The sequence below is a fragment of the Salmo salar genome, chromosome 22, assembly GCF_965601325.2.
Source record: "Salmo salar chromosome 22, fSalSal1, whole genome shotgun sequence".
Classification (NCBI taxonomy): Eukaryota; Metazoa; Chordata; class Actinopteri; order Salmoniformes; family Salmonidae; genus Salmo; species Salmo salar.
Window position 1 is genome coordinate 37,598,863 of NC_138312.1, and position 20,038 is coordinate 37,618,900.

Below are 20,038 nucleotides of genomic sequence, written 5' to 3' on the forward strand. Positions count from 1 at the left end.
AAATCGGACATATCGAGTCCATAGAGGAGTTCTGTATCTATAATTCTTAAAATAATTGTTATGTTTTTTTGTGAACGTTTATCGTGAGTAATTTAGTAAATTCACCGGATGTTTGCGGGGGGTATGCTAGTTCTGAACGTCACATGCTAATGTAAAAAAGCTGGTTTTTGATATAAATATGAACTTGATTGAACAAAACATGCATGCATTGTATAACATAATGTCCTAGGTGTGTCATCTGATGAAGATCATCAAAGGTTAGTGCTGCATTTAGCTGTGGTTTTGTTTTTTGTGACATATGCTAGCTTGAAAAATGGGTGTCTGATTATTTCTGGCTGGGTACTCTGCTGACATAATCTAATGTTTTGCTTTCGCTGTAAAGCCTTTTTGAAATCGGACAGTGTGGTTAGATAAAGGAGAGTCTTGTCTTTAAAATGCTGTAAAATAGTCATATGTTTGAAAAATGGAAGTTTTTGTATTTTTGAGGAATTTGTAATTCGCGCCACGCCTATCATTGGATATTGGAGCAGGTGTTCCGCTAGCGGAACGTCTAGATGTAAGAGGGGTACACACACACACACATATGGAATCTTAGAAGTTATACATACATGGAGCCGTTGAAGTTTTGTTTTCTGAGTTTTAATTAAACACGTGAAGTCTTTGGATAAGGGAAATGTTCTGGGAACCTGAGATAAAATATGTAGAAAATGTTGAAGGTTTTTCTTTAATTGGTCTAATGTAGTAAGGAACATGGTTCTGAAAGGGTGGTATTACTTTTGACCTCTATCAGGGCTCCCCCTTGTGGTCTGATCAGCCACATTGAAAAGCCATTTGGATAGTGAATTTAAGGTCATTGGTGATATTGATTTTAAGGAAATTTGTAGAACTAATAATTATGATGGAGTTAAAGTTCTAAGACACAATTGATCATTTTAACCAATGAGAAGACAGAATGACGATAAGGGTATAATACATTTTCTTTGTGGAGTAGTTCAGATTAATAAGCAGGGGTATTTTTTACATTATCTAGATAAGTATTTTCCCTTAGGAAGTCAGCTGTGGTTGTAAGCAGTGTAAGAGATTTAACACAACAAGGCTGTGGAATTGACATAACAGTATTATTATATTTTGTTGTGAATAAGTTTAATAATGGTAGAGTTATGTCAACAGGACAGAGATATGACATTTGTAGGTGATCCAGGATCATTGAGGGTAGCGAGATAAAATTAAGTAGATACGCAATATCTAGACAGGTTGATTTTTATTTTTTATTCAGAAGTGCAACAGGGGAGACCGTGAGACATTTAGTCAATATTTGGAAACAAACCATATTTGATACTGACAGTTATGAGAAAGAGTGACAGACAGATAGAAGGAAGGGCAGATGGAGAAGTCCTCCCCTGCACTGCTGAGACCTTGATGGGTTGGAAGTAGCAGGAGGAGAGCATAAGCCAGGAAGAGAAGATAAAAGTGACAGAAGAATTAGATAACGGTTAGTGAGTGAAGACCAGCATAGTTAAATTATAAACAGGTGAGGACAGAAATAACACTGGGACAGACAGAAAAGACATAATAGGAATAGAAGATAGGAGGATAATTTAGTTTGGTTCGCTTAGTTAGGATATTAATTCATGGACGGACTATCGGCTCCATTGGCATGTATTTTAGTTTTGATTTTAAGTTTATGTTTGGTAAATTCTCTAAGAAGAGATATGACTATTTACACAGACAAGCACATAGGCATTTAAAACCATACAAAGCAGCACAGATACATCTTGAATAAGACAATTGACAGAGAATTGTTACAGGGTAACTAAGGATGAATGCCCCAGGGAGAGTTGGACATGTGGACAATGAAAGGGGGCAATCCTACAAGAGAAGGGCTGACATAAGGATAGTTTACTGATCTTACCAAAGACATTGTTTAGATATGCAGCAAATTTGATACATGGCTTGAGCCATGTATAAATAGGGGGAGTATGGTAGAGCAGGCGATAGAACAGGTTAGGATAATTACTTAAACAAAAAAATTTTTTTTGTAGAATATCCATTCCAACATTTGGAAATGGACTTATTGAAATATTCCGAATTGAGGGGAAGAAGGGGTGTTTAACAATAACAGATAAGTATAGCAAATGGGTAGAAGCGTTCCCAACTTACTTGGTGGACATGATTATGGTAACTAAAATATGAGGTCAAGATATTATCCCTAGAGTTGGTTTACTGGGATCTCTCTCTTTAAATGATGGATGACATTTTAGCTAATCAGGTAGAGCCTATAGAATGCCAGAGTTAGGGAGAATAAAGATACCAGAAAAGGTAGACATAGAAGTTGAAGAAATACTAACAGAACACATGAGAAGACTGTTTGTTAACCAAACCCGTGTCCTGTGTCCAACAGGTGAACCAAACCCATGCCCCTTCTCCTGTGTCCAACAGGTGAATCACATGAGAAGGGGATTCACTCAGTACAACCAGGAGACTGGGTGTGGATCCAGTCCCTAAGGAGAAAAGACGGGAAGCAGCCCCGTTGGGAAGGCCAATACCAGGTTCTGTTAAACCATTGCCTTTGCCATTAGAAAAGCTGAGAGAGTTACTTGGGTCCACGTTATCCACTGCAAGAAGGTGTCATGACGTTGCCCTCTTTGAGTACAGGGAGGACAGTTGACCCCCTCCCCCTTGCACCATCCCCCAACCTACCTCCCCCCACCCAGGCCCTGTGTGAAGGGGTGGTAAAATTCTAAGAGGAGAATCTCCTGCCACATGGCCCATAGAGAGACACAGGAAATTCTTCCAACTCACAGAATTGGGGAACCGAACAACATTTATGTTCTGGAGAAGGTATGGAATACTGGTGAAGAATCCAGCTACGAACTGGTCCGCTTGGTACAATTTTGTGATACTCAGAAGAGACAATATAGCCATATTACCATAAAACTGTTTATATAATAGCCTCAGCTATGGGACTTGCATCCAAATGGTTGTATAGAATGTATTAATAAGGATAAAGCTATTTGTGATACATTGAGATGCTGTGTACTGATGTTAATGTGATAGAATGTATTTATGTTCAAAGATTAAAATCAGTCATCGGCACGCCCCCAGAGACACAGACAGGACAAGGCGTCATGTGACAAGCCTGTTCTACTTTCACATATAAAACCCCACCTAGAAGTTATTTCTTGAGACCAGGCCTCCACTCCATTGCAAGTTGGCCAATAGGTTTGACCATCCAATTCCTCTACTGAAAGTGAACTATACCACGTGGATAACTTTTAGACTATCGATACCGACAGAATAAGAACAAGTCTTTGATATTAATTAATAGTCTGCAGCTAGAAATTATATCATTGAACGCGAAGACCAACGAAACATCCATTCTATGACGACATTAATGAATGTCGCTTTGAAAGACCCATTCTAACCGAGAGAGAGAGAGAGAGAGAGAGAGAGAGAGAGAACTCTCCAACAGAACGACTCTCCAACAAGGATCCCGACGACACACTGAGCGTAAATATATATATATTGATTGCAATTGTTCCCGAATGAGTGAGCGTTCATGTGCAAAGACTTAGCATATCAATTGTTAATATTAATGAACTCTGTGTGCCTCCTCAGCTGACCTTTTATATGACCCTTTGTTTTAACAAGACACCAGCCATGCCTGTTTAGCCCACGAGGGCACATTAGTCTTGGGTTGTGGGTTGTGCCATGGCGGAGATCGTTGTGGGCTATACTCGGCCTTGTCTTAGGACAGTAAGTTGGTGGTTGGAGACATCCCTCTAGTGGTGTGGGGGCTGTGCTTTGGCAAAGTGGGTGGGGTTATATCCTGCCTGTTTGGCCCTGTCCGGGGGTATTATCGGATGGGGCCACAGTGTCTTCTGATCCCTCCTGTCTCAGCCTCCAGTATTTATGCTGCAGTAGTTTATGTGTCGGGGGGCTAGGGTCAGTCTGTTACATCTGGAGTATTTCTCGTCTTATCCGGTGTCCTGTGTGAATTTAAATATGCTCTCTCTAATTCTCTCTTTCTGTCTTTCTCTCGGAGGACCTGAGCCCTAGGACCATGCCTCAGGACTACCTGGCCTGATGACTCCTTGCTGTCCCCAGTCCACCTGGCCATGCTGCTGCTCCAGTTTCAACTGTTCTGCCTGCAGCTATGGAACCCTGACCTGTTCACCGGACGTGCTTGTTGCACCCTCGACAACTACTATTATTATTATTATTTGACCATGCTGGTCATTTATGAACATTTTAACATCTTGACCATGTTCTGTTATAATATCCACCCTGCACAGCCAGAAGAGGACTGGCCACCCCTCATAGCCTGGTTCCTCTCTAGGTTTCTTGCTAGGTTTTTGGCCTCTCTAGGGAGTTTTTCCTAGGGAGTTTTTCCTAGCCACCGTGCTTCTTTCACATGCATTGCAAGCTGTTTGGGGTTTTAGGCGGGGTTTCTGTACAGCACTTTGAGAAATCCGCTGATGTACGAAGGGCTATATAAATAAATTTGATTTGATTTGATTACTCTACCAATTCTTTGTGACGATAATTACTGTTTGTATGCTTTCTGTGAATTACTTAGTTTAGTAAATAAATGATTTTAAGACAATTGATGTATGGATGACTCTTAGTAAAGGCTGGGTTCGTGCAGATACAACAATTTACGACGTTTGGAATGAGACTGGACGCGAGGTAAAATACACCATTTAAACCAGAAAATAATCGGCCTATACTATAATATAATAATATAATATAGGAAAGTTACATTAGGAAAATTATAACTTTGTAATCTGAATATTTTCCTTAATCAGTTTAATCGCGTGATAATAATTACAGGGAGTTATTTTGATAAACATGTCTTCGGTTTAATGGTGACCCAAAGACACGACAAAGGTATGTACACATATGAGCACTGCTGATCACACACAGAGTTAGGAGAAGAACCGAGTACCAACAGGGTCCGGGGGCTACCTCTTTAACTTCTCTAGGGCCAGTGGGATGATTTCGTCCCACCTACGTAACAGCCAGTGGAATCCCGTGGCGCATTATTCAAATACCTTAGAAATGCTATTACTTCAATTTCTCAAACATATGACTATTTTACACCATTTTAAAGACAAGACTCTCGTTAATCTAACCACACTGTCCGATTTCAAAAAGTCTTTACAACGAAAGCAAAACATTAGATTATGTCAGCAGAGTACCCAGCCAGAAATAATCAGACACCCATTTTTCAAGCTAGCATAGAATGTCACATACACCCAAATCACAGCTAAATGCAGCACTAACCTTTGATGATCTTCATCAGATGACAATCTTAGGACATTATGTTATACAATACATGCATGTTTTGTTCAATCAAGTTCATATTTATATCAAAAACCAGCTTTTTACATTAGCATGTGACGTTCAGAACTAGCATACCCCCCGCAAACTTCCAGTGAATTTACTAAATTACTCACGATAAACGTTCACAAAAAACACAACAATTATTTTAAGAATTATAGATACAGAACTCCTCTATGCACTCGCTATGTCCGATTTTAAAATAGCTTTTCGGTGAAAGCACATTCCGCAATATTCTAAGTAGATAGCCCGGCATCACAGGGCTAGCTATTTAGACACCCAGCAAGTTTAGCCCTCACCAAAGTCTGATTTACTATAAGAAAAATGTTATTACCTTTGCTGTTCTTCGTCAGAATGCACTCCCAGGACTTCTACTTCAATAACAAATGTTGGTTTGGTTCAAAATAATCCATAGTTATATCCAAATAGCGGCGTTTTGTTCGTGCGTTCAAGACACTATCCGAAAGGGTAAAGAAGGGTGACGCGCCCAACGCATTTCGTGACAAAAATTCTAAATATTCCATAACCGTACTTCGAAGCATGTCAACCGCTGATTAAAATCAATTTTTATGCCATTTTTCTCGTAAAAAAGCGATAATATTCCGACCGGGAAATCGTGTTTTAGTACAAAGAGAGAGAAAATAAAAACATGGTGTCGCCCCATGCACGCGCCTCAGTCTGATGGTCCTCTGATCGACCACTTACCAAAGGCGCGAATGTGTTTCAGCCAGCGGCTGGAATTACATCATTCAGCTTTTTCCCGGGTTCTGAGAGCCTATGGGAGCCGTAGGAAGTGTCACGTTACAGCAAAGATCCTAAGTTTTCAATAAACAGAGCCAAGAAGCCCAAGGAATGGTCAGAGAGGGCGCTTCCTGTACAGAATCTTCTCAGGTTTTTGCCTGCCATATGAGTTCTGTTATACTCACAGACACCATTCGAACAGTTTTAGAAACTTTGGAGTGTTTTCTATCCAAAGTCAATAATTATATGCATATTCTAGTTTCTGGGCAGTAGTAATAACCAGATTAAATTGGGTACGTTTTTTATCCGGCCGTGTAAATACTGCCCCCTAGCCCTAACAGGTTAACAAAGATTTCCTATCCCGACCGTTCATCACTGTGTGTGCTCCTAGAGGTGTGAGTATGGGGTGGTACCAAGCAGAGAGACTAAGGGCAGGAGAGGGTTGGCGGTTTTTGGGAAGAGTAGAGACTCTGAGCTGCATCATAATCTAATCTTTCTGATACATTCAGAACCACCACCTTCCGGTACTAATCATATGATACCGTTGTCATTGAGAAGAAGTAAAATAAACTATATAATACACTGATGAGTGACTTACAGAATAAGGAGTCAAAGAAGATCAAGATGTAGGATTTAAGGTAAACATTAACCTCTCTGGGCTAGGTGGGACGAAATCGTCCCACCTACGGAACAGCCAGTGGAATCCCGTGGTGCGTTATTCAAATACCTTAGAAATGCTATTACTTCAATTTCTCAAACATATGACTATTTTACACCATTTTAAAGACAAGACTCTCGTTAACCTAACCACACTATCCGATTTCAAAAAGGCTTTACAACGAAAGCAAAACATTAGATTATGTCAGCAGAGTACCCAGACAGAAATAATCAGACACCCATTTTTCAAGCTAGCATATAATGTCACATAAACCCAAACCACAGCTAAATGCAGCACTAACCTTTGATGATCTTCATCAGATGACAATCCTAGGACATTATGTTATACAATACATGCATGTTTTGTTCAATCAAGTTCATATTTATATCAAAAACCAGCTTTTTACATTAGCATGTGACGTTCAGAACTAGCATACCCCCCGCAAACTTCCGGTGAATTTACTAAACAGAAAGTGCTGTTTGAATGAATGCTTACGAGCCTGCTGGTGCCTACCACCGCTCAGTCAGACTGCTCTATCAAATCATAGACTTAATTATAATAACACACAGAAATACGAGCCTTAGGTCATTAATATGGTCGAATCCGGAAACTATCATCTCGAAAACATAACATTTTTTCTTTCAGTGAAATACGGAACCATTCCGTATTTTATCTAACGGGTGGCATCCCAAAGTCTAAATATTCCTGTTACATTGCACAACCTTCAATGTTATGTCATAATTAACGTAAAATTCTGGCAAATTAGTTCGCAACGAGCCAGGCGGCCCAAACTGTTGCATATACACTGACTCTACGTGCAATGAACGCAAGAGAAGTGACACAATTTCACCTGGTTAATATTGCCTGCTAACGTGGATTTATTTTTGCTAAATATTCAGGTGTAAAAATATATACTTGTTTATTGATTTTAAGAAAGACATTGATGTTTATGGTTTGGTACACGTTGGAGCAATGACAGTCCTTTTTCGCGAATGTGCACCACATCGATTATATGCAACGCAGGACAGGCTAGATAAACTAGTAACATCATCAACCATGTGTAGTTAACTAGTGATTATGATTGATTGATTGATTTTTATAAAGATAAGTTTAATGCTAGCTAGCAACTTACCTTGGCTTCTAACTGCATTCGCGTAACAGGCAGGCTCCTTGTGGAGTGCAATATAAAGCAGGTGGTTAGAGCATTGGACTAGTTAACTGTAAGGTTGCAAGATTGAATCCCCAAGCTGACAAAGGTAAAAATCTGTCGTTCTGCCCCTGAACAAGGCATTTAACCCACCGTTCCTAGGCCGTCATTGAAAATAAGAATGTGTTCTTAACTGATTTGCCTAGTTAAATAAAGGTGTAAAAAATAATAATAATTTTAATCGTCAAATCGGTGTCCAAAAATACCAATTACCGATTGTTATGAAAACTTTAAATCGGCCCTAATTAATCGGTCATTCCGATTAATCGGTCGACCTCTAATTCAGACCCTTTGACTTTTTCCACATTTTGTTACATTACAGCCTTATTCTAAAATTGATTAAATATATTTTTTTTTACTCATCAATCTACACACAAATCCCCATAATGATAGAGTGAAAACAGGTTTATAGAGATTTGCAAATGTATTAAAAATAAAAAACAGAAATACCTTGTTTAAATAAGTATTCAGACACTTTGCTATGAGACTCAAAATTGAGCTCAGGTGTATCCTGTTTCCATTGATCATCCTTGAGATGTTTCTACAACTTGATTGGAGTCTACCTGTGGTAAATTCAATTGATTGGACATGATTTGGAAGGGCACACAACTGTCTATATTAGAGGTCGACAGATTATGATTTTTCAACGCCAATACTGATTATTGGAGGACCAAAAAAGCCGATACCGATTAAATCGGCCAATTTTTATATAGATATTTGTAATAATGACAATTACAACAATACTGAATGAACACTTACTTTAACTTAGTATAATAAAATCAATTTAGTCTCAAATAAATAATGAAACATGTTCAATTTGGTTTAAATAATGCAAAAACAAAGTGTTGGAGAAGAAAGTAAAAGTGCAATATGTGCCATGTAAAAAAGCTAACGTTTAAGTTCCTTGCTCAGAACATATGAAAGCTGGTGGTTCCTTCTAACATGAGTCTTCAATATTCCGCGGTAAGAAGTTTTAGGTTGTAGTTATTATAGGACTATTTCTCTCTATACCATTTGTATTTCATATACCTTTGACTATTGGATGTTCTAATAGGTACTTTAATATTGCCAGCCTAATCTCGCGAGTTGATAGGCTTGAAGTCATAAACAGCACAATGCTTGAAGCACAGCGAAGAGCTGCTGGCAAATGCAAGAAAGTGCTGTTTAAATGAATGCTTACGAGCCTGCTGCTGCCTACCACCGCTCAGTCAGACTGCTCTATCAAATCATATACTTAATTATAATATAATAACACACAGAAATACGAGCCTTAGGTCATTAATATGGTAAAATCCATAAACTATCATTTCGAAAACAAAACGTTTATTCTTTCAGTGAAATACGGAACCGCTCCGTATTTTATCTAACGGGTGGCATCCTTAAGTCTAAATATTGCTGTTACATTGCACTTCAATGTTATGTCATAATTATATACAATTATATACATTTCTGCCAAATTAATTACTGTGTTAGGAAGAAATGGTCTTCACACAGTTCGCAACGAGCCAGGCGACCCAAACTGCTGCATATACCCTGACTCTGCTTGCACAGAACGCAAGAGAAGTGACACAATTTCCCTAGTTAAAAGAAATTCATGTTAGCAGGCAATATTAACTAAATATGCAGGTTTAAAAATATATACTTGTATATTGATTTTAAGAACGGCATTGATGTTTATGGTTAGGTACACATTGGTGCAACGACAGTGTTTTTTTGCGAATGCGCTTCTTAAATCATCACCAATTTGGCGAAGTAGGCTGTGATTCAATGATAAATTAACAGGCACCGCATCGATTATATGCAACGCAGGACAAGCTAGATAAACTAGTAATATCATCAACCATGTGTAGTTAACTAGTGATTATGTTAAGATTGATTGTTTTTTATAAGATAAGTTTAATGCTAGCTAGCAACTTACCTTGGCTCCTTGCTGCACTCGCGTAACAGGCAGTCAGCCTGCCACGCAGTCTAATCGTGGAGTGCAATGTAATCGGCCATAATCGGTGTCCCAAAATGCCGATTACCGATTGTTATGAAAACTTGAAATCGGCCCTAATTAATCGGCCATTCCGATTAATCGGTCGACCTCTAGTCTATATAAGGTCCCACAGTTGACAGTGCATGTCAGAGCAAAAACCAAGCCATGAGGTTCAAGGAATTGTCTGTAGAGCTTCGAGACAGGATTGTGTCGAGGCACAGATCTGGGGAAGGGTACCAAAACATTTCTGAAGCATTGAAGGTCCCCAAGAACACAGTGGCCTCCATCATTCTTAAATGGAAGAAGTTTGGAACCACCAAGACCTCTAACTCAATGACATATATATTTTTTTTACATTGTTTGCAAACTGATTTGTGACAGGTATTAATGCTAAAATAACATGTAAAACAGGCAACAACAAAAAACACGTGGGGCTCTACCCCTCCTGTCCTGAATGATGGGTCACCACTGGTGTGCATTAAGGTGTCTAATAGAATAAACGGCAAAAACAAATGTAGACTAATGAATGCATTTCTAAGCTTCCCGAAAAGAAATTGCGAAGATGGAGGCGCGGTGGCTTCAAAACATCGCGGTCATCTAGTGTATATATAAATCATTGCCTGGGACTACGCATCAGCTGGAGACAACAGCTATTCACCCCAACAGCAGCAACCTTCAACATATCGAAGCGAGCTCTTCCCCGTCCCCAAGAAATAACACGTCACCAGTTTAGTTAAAGACTAATCGATGTCAACGATGGCCAGACGAAGTCCATTCAATCAAATGTTATCGGTCAGAAGCAATGCAAACGACGACTCCATAAAATCATTGATTGACATTGTCAAATAGAATGGGATCATTGATTGACATTGCCATATAGAATGGGATCATTGATTGACATACAGAATGGGACCCCCCCCCCCAGCAAGCCACCAGTCGCTGGCTATCTGTATGACAAGGATGTTCGACAAACCAACCGTACACACATTTACATTGTAGTTCTAGCCTTAATTGCAACATAATTTGAACACTAAAATGTAACAATACACGCTACAACACATTACACTTACCAAGGGCTGTGTCTCTGTTACTGGGGGTACTTGGAACCTATCCATTTCTTCCTCCATCATTTTGACGAATCGTTCGTTACACCGCCAAACCGATGTACGATCTAAACATTTGTAAGCATAAAAATAATCAAATAAGGCCTTAGTTTGTCGCAAGAATTATCTGTTAGTTTGCATGATTCTAGTTTGTTTTCTGCCTATAGCCACTCAGTAAGGCATCAGTAGTTAAGGCATGGTCCGAGGTGACTCAAGCAAAACAGACAGAGATACGTCGATACCATCTTCCGGGTCTGGAAAAATGCTTACATTATTCATGACACCACCGTCCAATCATGGACGAGTGATGGCAAGATGGGCTAATGCATGAAATAATCAATCTAAGAAATCACAAGAACGTCAACAATATAGATATATATTATATACATCCAATTATCTGGCATATAGTCTAGGCACACTATTTTACCTTTATTAAACTATGCAAGTCAGTTAAGAACAAATTCCTATTTTCAATGACAGCCTAGGAACAAGTTAACTACATATTTTTACCTTGTTAGCTCAGGGATTCAATCTTGCAACCTTTCGGTTACTAGTTCAACGCACTAACCACTAGGCTACCTGCCACCCCACTATACAGTACAATTGCCTGGTATATTTGTATGGATCATTCAATCAATTTTACTCTTTGGATGCATGCAAAATGTTAGAAAATTGGTACTCAGGCTAGGGAGCTGCTAGGGAGTTGCACTATCAGCTTGAAAACTTTTAATTTCTCCCCTATTTTAGAACGTTGTATAGCGTTATCAATACATTAAGACAGTATTTCTTATCAATAGTTTATCTATTTGACACAATGCCTGTATCTTACAAAACTGTGAAATCCAAGCAGGCAATGTTTTCTAAAGTTAACGTTATTAGCTAGCTAGCTAATTTAGCTAATGTGGTGTCGCCATGCTGCATGCACGATTGCAACATTGTAGTAACGTTGCTAATAATAAGCAGTGACTGTTTTTCTTACTAATGTATTAATGACATCTCAATAGTCTACACTCTTAGAAAAAAAGGTCCCCATGGAGAACCCTTTTTGGTTCCAGGTAGAACCATTTTGGGTTCCATGTAGAAACCTCAGTGGAAAGGGTTCTACCTGGACCCAAAAGGGTTCTACCCTTTTAGGTTCTATATAGCACCTTTTTTTCTAAGAGTGTACAGTGGCTTCCTCTCCGTGTCACCTCTCCTGGAACTGAACAGGTGAGAGGCAAATGCCTGGTTGCTGTCATCTATAGTTTAATTTTCAGAACATTGCAGATGAAGGAGAGAAGACAAGCAGAAAAAGCTACTGACTGATTGACTGTAGACTATTGAGATGCATTCCTAGTGGTGCATGAAACAAACTTGTGTGAAATCTGTCTGTTTTGTATAGGAGTCAAATGCTCTATCCCAGCCGAAGGCACCTGCGGCAAAGGCTGCCAATGCTGTCAGCAAGAAAAAGGTATGTCCATTTAACTATCCATATTAGCATTAGGCAAGCCAGATTTAGCTTGTCAAAAACCTATGTGCTTATGTTGCTATTATTCTATGGCTATACCAACCTAATAAGGTAAATGTGGTGGTTACTGTTTGTGTTGGCCAGGATGAGGAAGATGGAACAGAGATGGGTAAAGGAGGAGATGAGTGGATGCAAGGAAAGACTCTGATTAAGCCCCTTGACCAACTGGATCTCACTGAAGCGGTGAGTATAGCTGGGTTGCGTCACAAATGGTATATAGTGCTCTACTTGTGACGAGAGCCCTGGTAAAAAGTATTGCACTATGTAGGGAATAGGGTGCCATTTAGGATCTGGTGTCAGGAGCCTTGAGGTGGCACCTATCAAAAGGCCATTGAATCAAAAAGGATGAACAGTGTAGTTGGGATTTATTCATTTACAAGTGTTATGCAAATGCTCAGAAACTGTTTGTCACTTAACCAGGAGTCGAAAGAGGAATTCATCATGATCCTGACTGAAAACAACCCACATGATCCTCAGAATATTGTAGGTTACAGCTTCAAGGTAAAGTATTGCAGTAACCTCCATGATTAAGTGAACAACTTCTTCCTTCTTGGGTCCATCATATAATGGATATTAATGCAAACAAACAAGATTTTCAAGTGACTTTGCATGATGGAAATATATGAACATTGTCCAATACAAATGCATGTGTCTTCTCTCAGGAGCATTCTTACAAAAAACAATTGTGGATTTTTGTCTCCATTTACCTTTGTTTCATCTGGCTGTGAACACATTGGACAATAGTGCAATATTGCATACAGAGTTTTTAAGGAGACATACAAAACAGGTCTGCTGAAACTTTTGAGGCCAACTTGAGGCCTACTTGGATATACCTGGGCACCCTACTCTGCACTGGGGCCTGCACTGGGGCAGACACCTACTGCTGCTTTCATCCTTCCAGTTGACATTGTGCCTTCCTCTTGACATTGTGCCTTGGATGTTTTTGGACTACTAACAAACTTGAACTCCACTTGTATTTACTCTTTTTGAGTCTCCCGTGTCCCGGTGTAGCGCTTGCCACCCTCCTGGCTTTCCACCGAACTGTACTGGAAACTACATCCCCTCTAAGATGCTTCACTCTTGGCTATCATACTGGTAACACAGCCTCCATTGCGTTGCTGATGGGCCACAGCATTCAATTGCATTGAGTAAGTTGGCGCTCTCACCTTGCTGTTGTTATGCTGGCGAGTTTTGTGCCTTGGTTGTGTTTATTGTGGGTCATAGTGCTGGCTGGTTTCTAGTCTGTGGTTGGGTTCTGGCTTGCCGCCTATGACTGTGGTGATTCAATCTAACTGACTATCACACTGTGTGGATTGATTGACTTTTTGCTTATTCCTCGACAACCTATTTTATTTGTGTGGATTTTAACAGAATTGTTACAAAATGGCGTCTACCACTTTCTGCCATACGGGGAAACATACTTTTTTCAGATTGACAGCAACCACCTTCAGAGACTATGGTGAACGTTTCATCCCATGTAGGAGCTGCACCTACTTTTCACAGTTACGAGATAATATTGTCCGGCCAAATTTCCAATGTGGAAACTGTCAGCTTATTGAAAAATATATGTCTGAGCTGGACATCCACAGTATTCAAATAGAGACATTGCAGCGTATCCTGGATAGGTCCCACTCTAAGTGTAACCGATGTGAAATGGCTAGTTAGTTAGCGGTGGTGCACGCTAATAGCGGTTCAATCGGGTGACGTCACTCGCTCTGAGACCTGAAGTAGTTGTTCCCCTTGCTCTGCAAGGGCTGCGGCTTTTGTGACGCGATGGGTAACGCTGCTTCGTGGGGTGTCAGTTGATGTGTGCAGAGGGTGCCTGGTTCAAGCCCAGGTTGGGGTGAGGAGAGGGACGGAAGTTAAACTGTAAAATGTTTCCTTTTCTACTCCTCAGCCTGGTCGTCGTGCCACTGCCTCACCACCATGTTGCCACTCTCTGACTGACTAGTCAGAGCTGCCCTGCAGAGACCACTCCCTAGTGAAGTCACCTCTCCCTTCCCATCTCACCTGCCCTCCCCATGCTACCCCGATCTCCCATCCCGGCCCCCCCTCACCACCCCCTCAGAGAAAAAAGGAGCAAGGAAGCTTCATGAGGACCTGGCGGATGCCATGGTTATTGATCCTGCATTCCAGTGGAGGTACGTCACACACTATAAGCCCAGCGCAAGGCAGCAGTCTTTGGTGAATAAGGCTGAAATGGCTTTGCGGTATCCCATCCTCCTGACCAACAGTTTCACCCACCTGCATCCAGAGATTCCTGCTCCTTCATCCTCTACCCTGTCTCCAGCCCAGGGGGTTTGTACCACAAATACTACAGCTGGCTCTGGTCCATCGGGCCCTACCGCCCTTCGGTCCTCGAGGGCTCTTTTAATCCACTCATGGCGAAAGAACGGCCGGACCTCCCCGGCTGTTTCACCAGCTATCATCATTGGCAGCTCTATAGTGAGAAACATCTTGGTTCCCAGTGCAAAAACCCTGTGCTACCCAGGAGCACGAGTACATTACAAGGCTGCTTCCGACCATTCTACGACAGATGCCGGGAGCTGACGCTGTCATAGTCCATGTGGGGTCAAACGACATCAGGAGGGCTAGCTCGGAACTTCTGAAAATGGATTTTAAAGAATTGATTCTAGCATTGAAAGATTCCAAAAAGCGGCCAATAATTTCAGGTCCGGTACCATCGTTGGGCCGCAGATGTGAAAGATTCAGGAGGCAACTGGTATTACACATCTGGCTAAAAGATTACTGTAGCTCTGTTGGAATCACTTTTATAGTTAACTTTGACACCTTCTGGAAACAGAATATACTCTACAGGAATGGAGTCCATCCAAATCATCTTGGCTCCTGGACTCTGTCCATGCATTTCAAGGCTGCATTGAGACAATAACTTAAAATGACCCAAGACCAGCTCAGTTAATCCCTACCATTTTGGCAATGAGTTGTCATAATGCTGCATGAAATGTACATCATCCCAGGGACGTTGGGAGATGCACTGCAATTAACCTTATGTCCCCTTAACTGCCCTGAATACCTCTGTTGACCCTTCAGCTATTGTATGCCGTAATCATGTGCCTATGAACCAGAGTTACACTGTTAGAACTGAAGTGTTGTGCCCTAGTAGGAAGTTTGATGTGTGCAGCTTACCGTGCATATCAGCTCTAATATAAATAACATGAGCAAGTCTACTTCTGATAAGCTTCCCAGTAACAAAAGATGAAGAACATACGCACATCCAGGTACTTTCCAGAGGTGCTGGAGTTGTAGGCAAACTGATGGAAAACAGAAAGGAAAACTCCGCACACTGCTGCTCATGCTCCCAGGTGATATTTATTAACCTGTTAGGGCTAGGGGGCAGTATTTACACAGCCGGATAAAAAATGTACCCGATTTACGTAACAGCCAGTGTAATCCCGTGGCGCGTTATTCAAAAACCTAAAAAATGCAAAAACTTCAAATTTCTCAAACATATGACTATTTTACACCACTTTAAAGACAAGACTTTCGTTAATCTAACCACACTGTCCGATTTCAAAAAGGCTTTACAACGAAAGTAAAACATTAGATTATGTCAGCAGAGTACCCAGACAGTAATAATCATACACCCATTTTTCAAGCTAGCATATAATGTCACATAAACCCAAACCACAGCTAAATGCAGCACTAACCTTTGATGATCTTCATCAGATGACAACCCTAGGACATTATGTTATACAATACATGCATGTTTTGTTCAATCAAGTTCATATTTATATCAAAACCCAGCTTTTTACATTAGCATGTGACTAGCATTCCCACCGAACACTGCCGGTGAATTTACTAAATTACTCACGATAAACGTTCACAAAAAGCATAACAATTATTTTAAGAATTATAGATACAGAACTCCTCTATGCACTCGATATATCCGATTTTAAAATAGATTTTCGGTGAAAGCACATTTTGCAATATTCTCAGTAGATAGCCCGGCATCACAGGGCTAGCTATTTAGACACCCAGCAAGTTTAGCACTCATCAAAGTCAGATTTACTATAAGAAAAATGTTATTACCTTAGCTGTCTTCGTCAGAATGCACTCCCAGGACTTCTACTTCAATAACAAATGTTGGTTTGGTTCAAAATAATCCATAGTTATATCCAAACACCGGCGTTTTGTTCGTGCGTTCAAGACACTATCCGAAAGGGTAAATAAGGGTGACGAGCATGGCGCAATTCGTGACAAAGAAATTCTAAATATTCCATTACCGTATTTCGAAGCATGTCAACCGCTGTTTAAAATCAATTTTTATGCCATTTTTCTCATAAAAAAGCGATAATATTCCGACCGGGAATCTGCGTTTAGGTAAACAGACGAAAGAAAATAAAGCATTCGGGCGACTCGGGCACGCGCCTAAGCCCATAGTACTCTGATCGGCCACTTGCCAAACGCGATAAAGTGTTTCAGCCAGAGCCTGCCTCGATATCGTTCAGCTTTTTCCCGGGCTCTGAGAGCCTATGGGAGCCGTAGGAAGTGTCACGTTATTGCAAAGATCCTCAGTCTTCAATAAAAAGAGCCAAGATGAAACACAATTTGTCAGACAGGCCACTTCCTGCATGGAATCTTCTCAGGTTTTGGCCTGCCATATGAGTTCTGTTATACTCACAGACACCATTCAAACAGTTATAGAAACTTTAGGGTATTTTCTATCCAAAGCCAATAATTATATGCATATTCTAGTTACTGGGCAGGAGTAGTAACCAGATTAAATCGGGTACGTTTTTTATCCGGCCGTGTCAATACTGCCCCCTAGCCCTAACAGGTTAAAAACAATCAAGCAACCGAGAAAAGTGCTAAAAATAGCCCATATTAACATATGTAGCCTAAGAAGAAATGTTTGTGAAGTCAATAACTTTCTTGTAACAGATGACATTCATATTCTGACTATCTATGAAACTTACTTAGATAATACCTTTGATGATACAGTGGTAGCAATATATGGCTATAAAATCTACCGAAAATACAGAAATGCCAACAGAGGCGGTGTTGCGGTCTATATTCAGAACCACTTTCCTGTAAAGCTGTTGAAGTAGTATGGCTACCGGTTCATCTGCCTCACCTAAAGTCCATTCTTGTGGGAAGCTGATATAGACAACCAAGTGCTAACAGTCAGTATCTGGACAATATGTGTGAAATGCTTGTTAATGTATGTGATATCAACAAATAAGTTTATTTTCTGGGTGATTTAAATATTGATGGAACAGTAGTCACTTTAATAATGTTTACCTACTGCTTTACTCATTTCATATGTAAACTCAGAAAAAAAAGAAATGGCCCTTTTTCAGGACCCTGTCCTTCAAAGATAATTCGTATAAATCCAAATAACTTCACAGATCTTCATTGTAAAGGGTTTAAACACTGTTAATGAGCATGCATCTGTGGAACGGTCGTTAAGACACTAAAAGCTTACAGATGGTAGGCAATTAAGGTCACAGTTATGAAAACCTAGGACACTAAAGAGGCCTTTCTACTGACTCTGAAAAACACCAAAAGAAAGATACCCAGGGTCCCTGCGCATCTTCGTGAATGTGCCTTAGGCATGCTGCAAGGAGGCATGAGGACTGCAGATGTGGCCAGGGCAATAAATGGCAATGTCTGTACTGTGAGACGCCTAAGACAGTACTACAGGGAGACAGGATGGACAGCTGATCGTCCTCGCAGTGGCAGACCACATGTAACAACACCTGCACAGGATTGGTAGATCCGAATATCACACCTGCGGGACAGGTACAGGATGGCAACAACAACTGCTCGAGTTACACCAGGAACACACAATCCCTCCATCAGTGCTCAGACTGTCCGCAATAGGCTGAGAGAAGCTGGACTGAGGGCTTGTAGGCCTGTTGTAAGGCAGGTCCTCACCAGACATCACAGGCAACAACGTCACCTATGGGCACAAACCCACAGTCGCTGGACCAGACAGGACTGGCAAAAAGAGCTCTTCACTGACGAGTCGCGGTTTTGTCTCACCAGGGGTGATGGTCGGATTCGGTTTGTCGTCGAAGGAATGAGCGTTACACCGAGGCCTGTACTCTGGAGCGGGATCGATTTGGAGGTGGAGGGTGTGTCATGGTCCGGGGCGGTGTGTCACAACATCATCGGACTGAGCTTGTTGTCAATGCAGGCAATCTCAACGCTGTGCGTTACAGGGAAGACATCCTTCTCCCTCATGTGGTACACTTCCTGCAGGCTCATCCTGACATGACCCTCTAGCATGACAATCGCACCAGCCATACTGCTCATTCTGTGTGTGATTTCCTGCAAGACAGGAATGTCAGTGTTCTGCCATGGCCAGCGAAGAGCCCAGATCTCAATCCCATTGAGCACGTCTGGGACCTGTTGGATCGGAAGGTGAGGGCTAGGGCTGTTCCCCCCAGAAATGTCTGGGAACTTGCAGGTGCCTTGGTGGAAGAGTGGGGTAACATCTCACAGCAAGAACTGGCAAATCTGGTGCAGTCCATGAGGAGGAGATGCACTGCAGTACTTAATGCAGCTGGTGGCCACACCAGATATTGACTGATACTTTTGATTTTGACCCCCACTTTGTTCAGGGACACATTTTTCCCTTTCTGTTAGTCACATGTCTGTGGAACTTGTTCAGTTTGTCTCAGTTGTTGAATCTTATGTTCATACAAATATTTACACATGTTAAGTTTGCTGAAAATAAACGCAGTTGACAGTGAGAGGATGTTTCTTTTTTTGCTGAGTTTATATACTTTATTCTATTCTACTGTATTTTAGTCAATGCCACTCTGACATTGCTCATCCTAATATTTATATATTTCTTAATTCCATTATTTTACTTTTAGATATATGTGTATTATTGTGAATTGTTTGATACTACTGCACTGTTGTAGCTAGGAACACAAGCATTTCGCAACACCTGCAATAGCATCTGCTAAATATGTGTATGTGACCAATACAATTTGATTTGACAGAGAGCTAAACAGGGCCTCCCTGAGTGTAGGTAGTGATTCTGGAACTGTTGTGTGAATCAAATATGCTGGCTTTTACAAGAGCAAATGTTTGAATAAATCCCAATTTGGCTTTGATGGAAACATGAGATGTTGATTATTATTCCAGAAAATGCCAAGGTTGTAGCTGAAACTGAAGATGGAAAAACCTGAGATTCCAATACGAAGCCACTTCATTTATTACCATGCCGAGAAGTTTGTGAATTAGCCTACATTCAGTAATTTGAGTGGCTCTTCAGATGTACAATCAATTGCATGCCAACACCCACACGAGCCAGAGACAAGTTTGTGAAAAGTGTTGTGTGGTTCTTTCCTCTGTCTCAGTCTGCAGGTGGGGAAGATGCAGGGGACACGGAGGAGGGCAGGGGAGAGGAGAGAGCTGACATCGTGGAGTCCACGGCTGGCAAGAAGGAGCAGAAAATCACTAACCAGTAGGGTAGGGGCAAATGCAGACTATGCTGCAAGGAACATACATTGCCAATAATTCTGTG

At 40.9% G+C, this 20,038-nt stretch overlaps 1 protein-coding gene across 2 annotated transcripts in view; it reads right to left on the bottom strand.

Annotated features, from left to right (window-relative positions):
- LOC106583323 (protein FAM219A) overlaps positions 1-11,290 on the bottom strand; it is a 36,971-nt gene extending 25,681 nt beyond the window's left edge. Inside the window, exon 1 of one of the 2 annotated variants that reach the window (XM_014167379.3) lies at positions 10,998-11,290. In XM_014167379.3, the coding sequence (XP_014022854.1) occupies positions 10,998-11,057 (60 nt within the window). In that variant the 5' untranslated portion in view covers positions 11,058-11,290. The remainder of the gene's footprint in view (positions 1-10,997) is intronic. The other variant, XM_014167380.3, reaches the window with a different exon arrangement.
- Between the last annotated feature and the right edge of the window lie 8,748 nt (positions 11,291-20,038).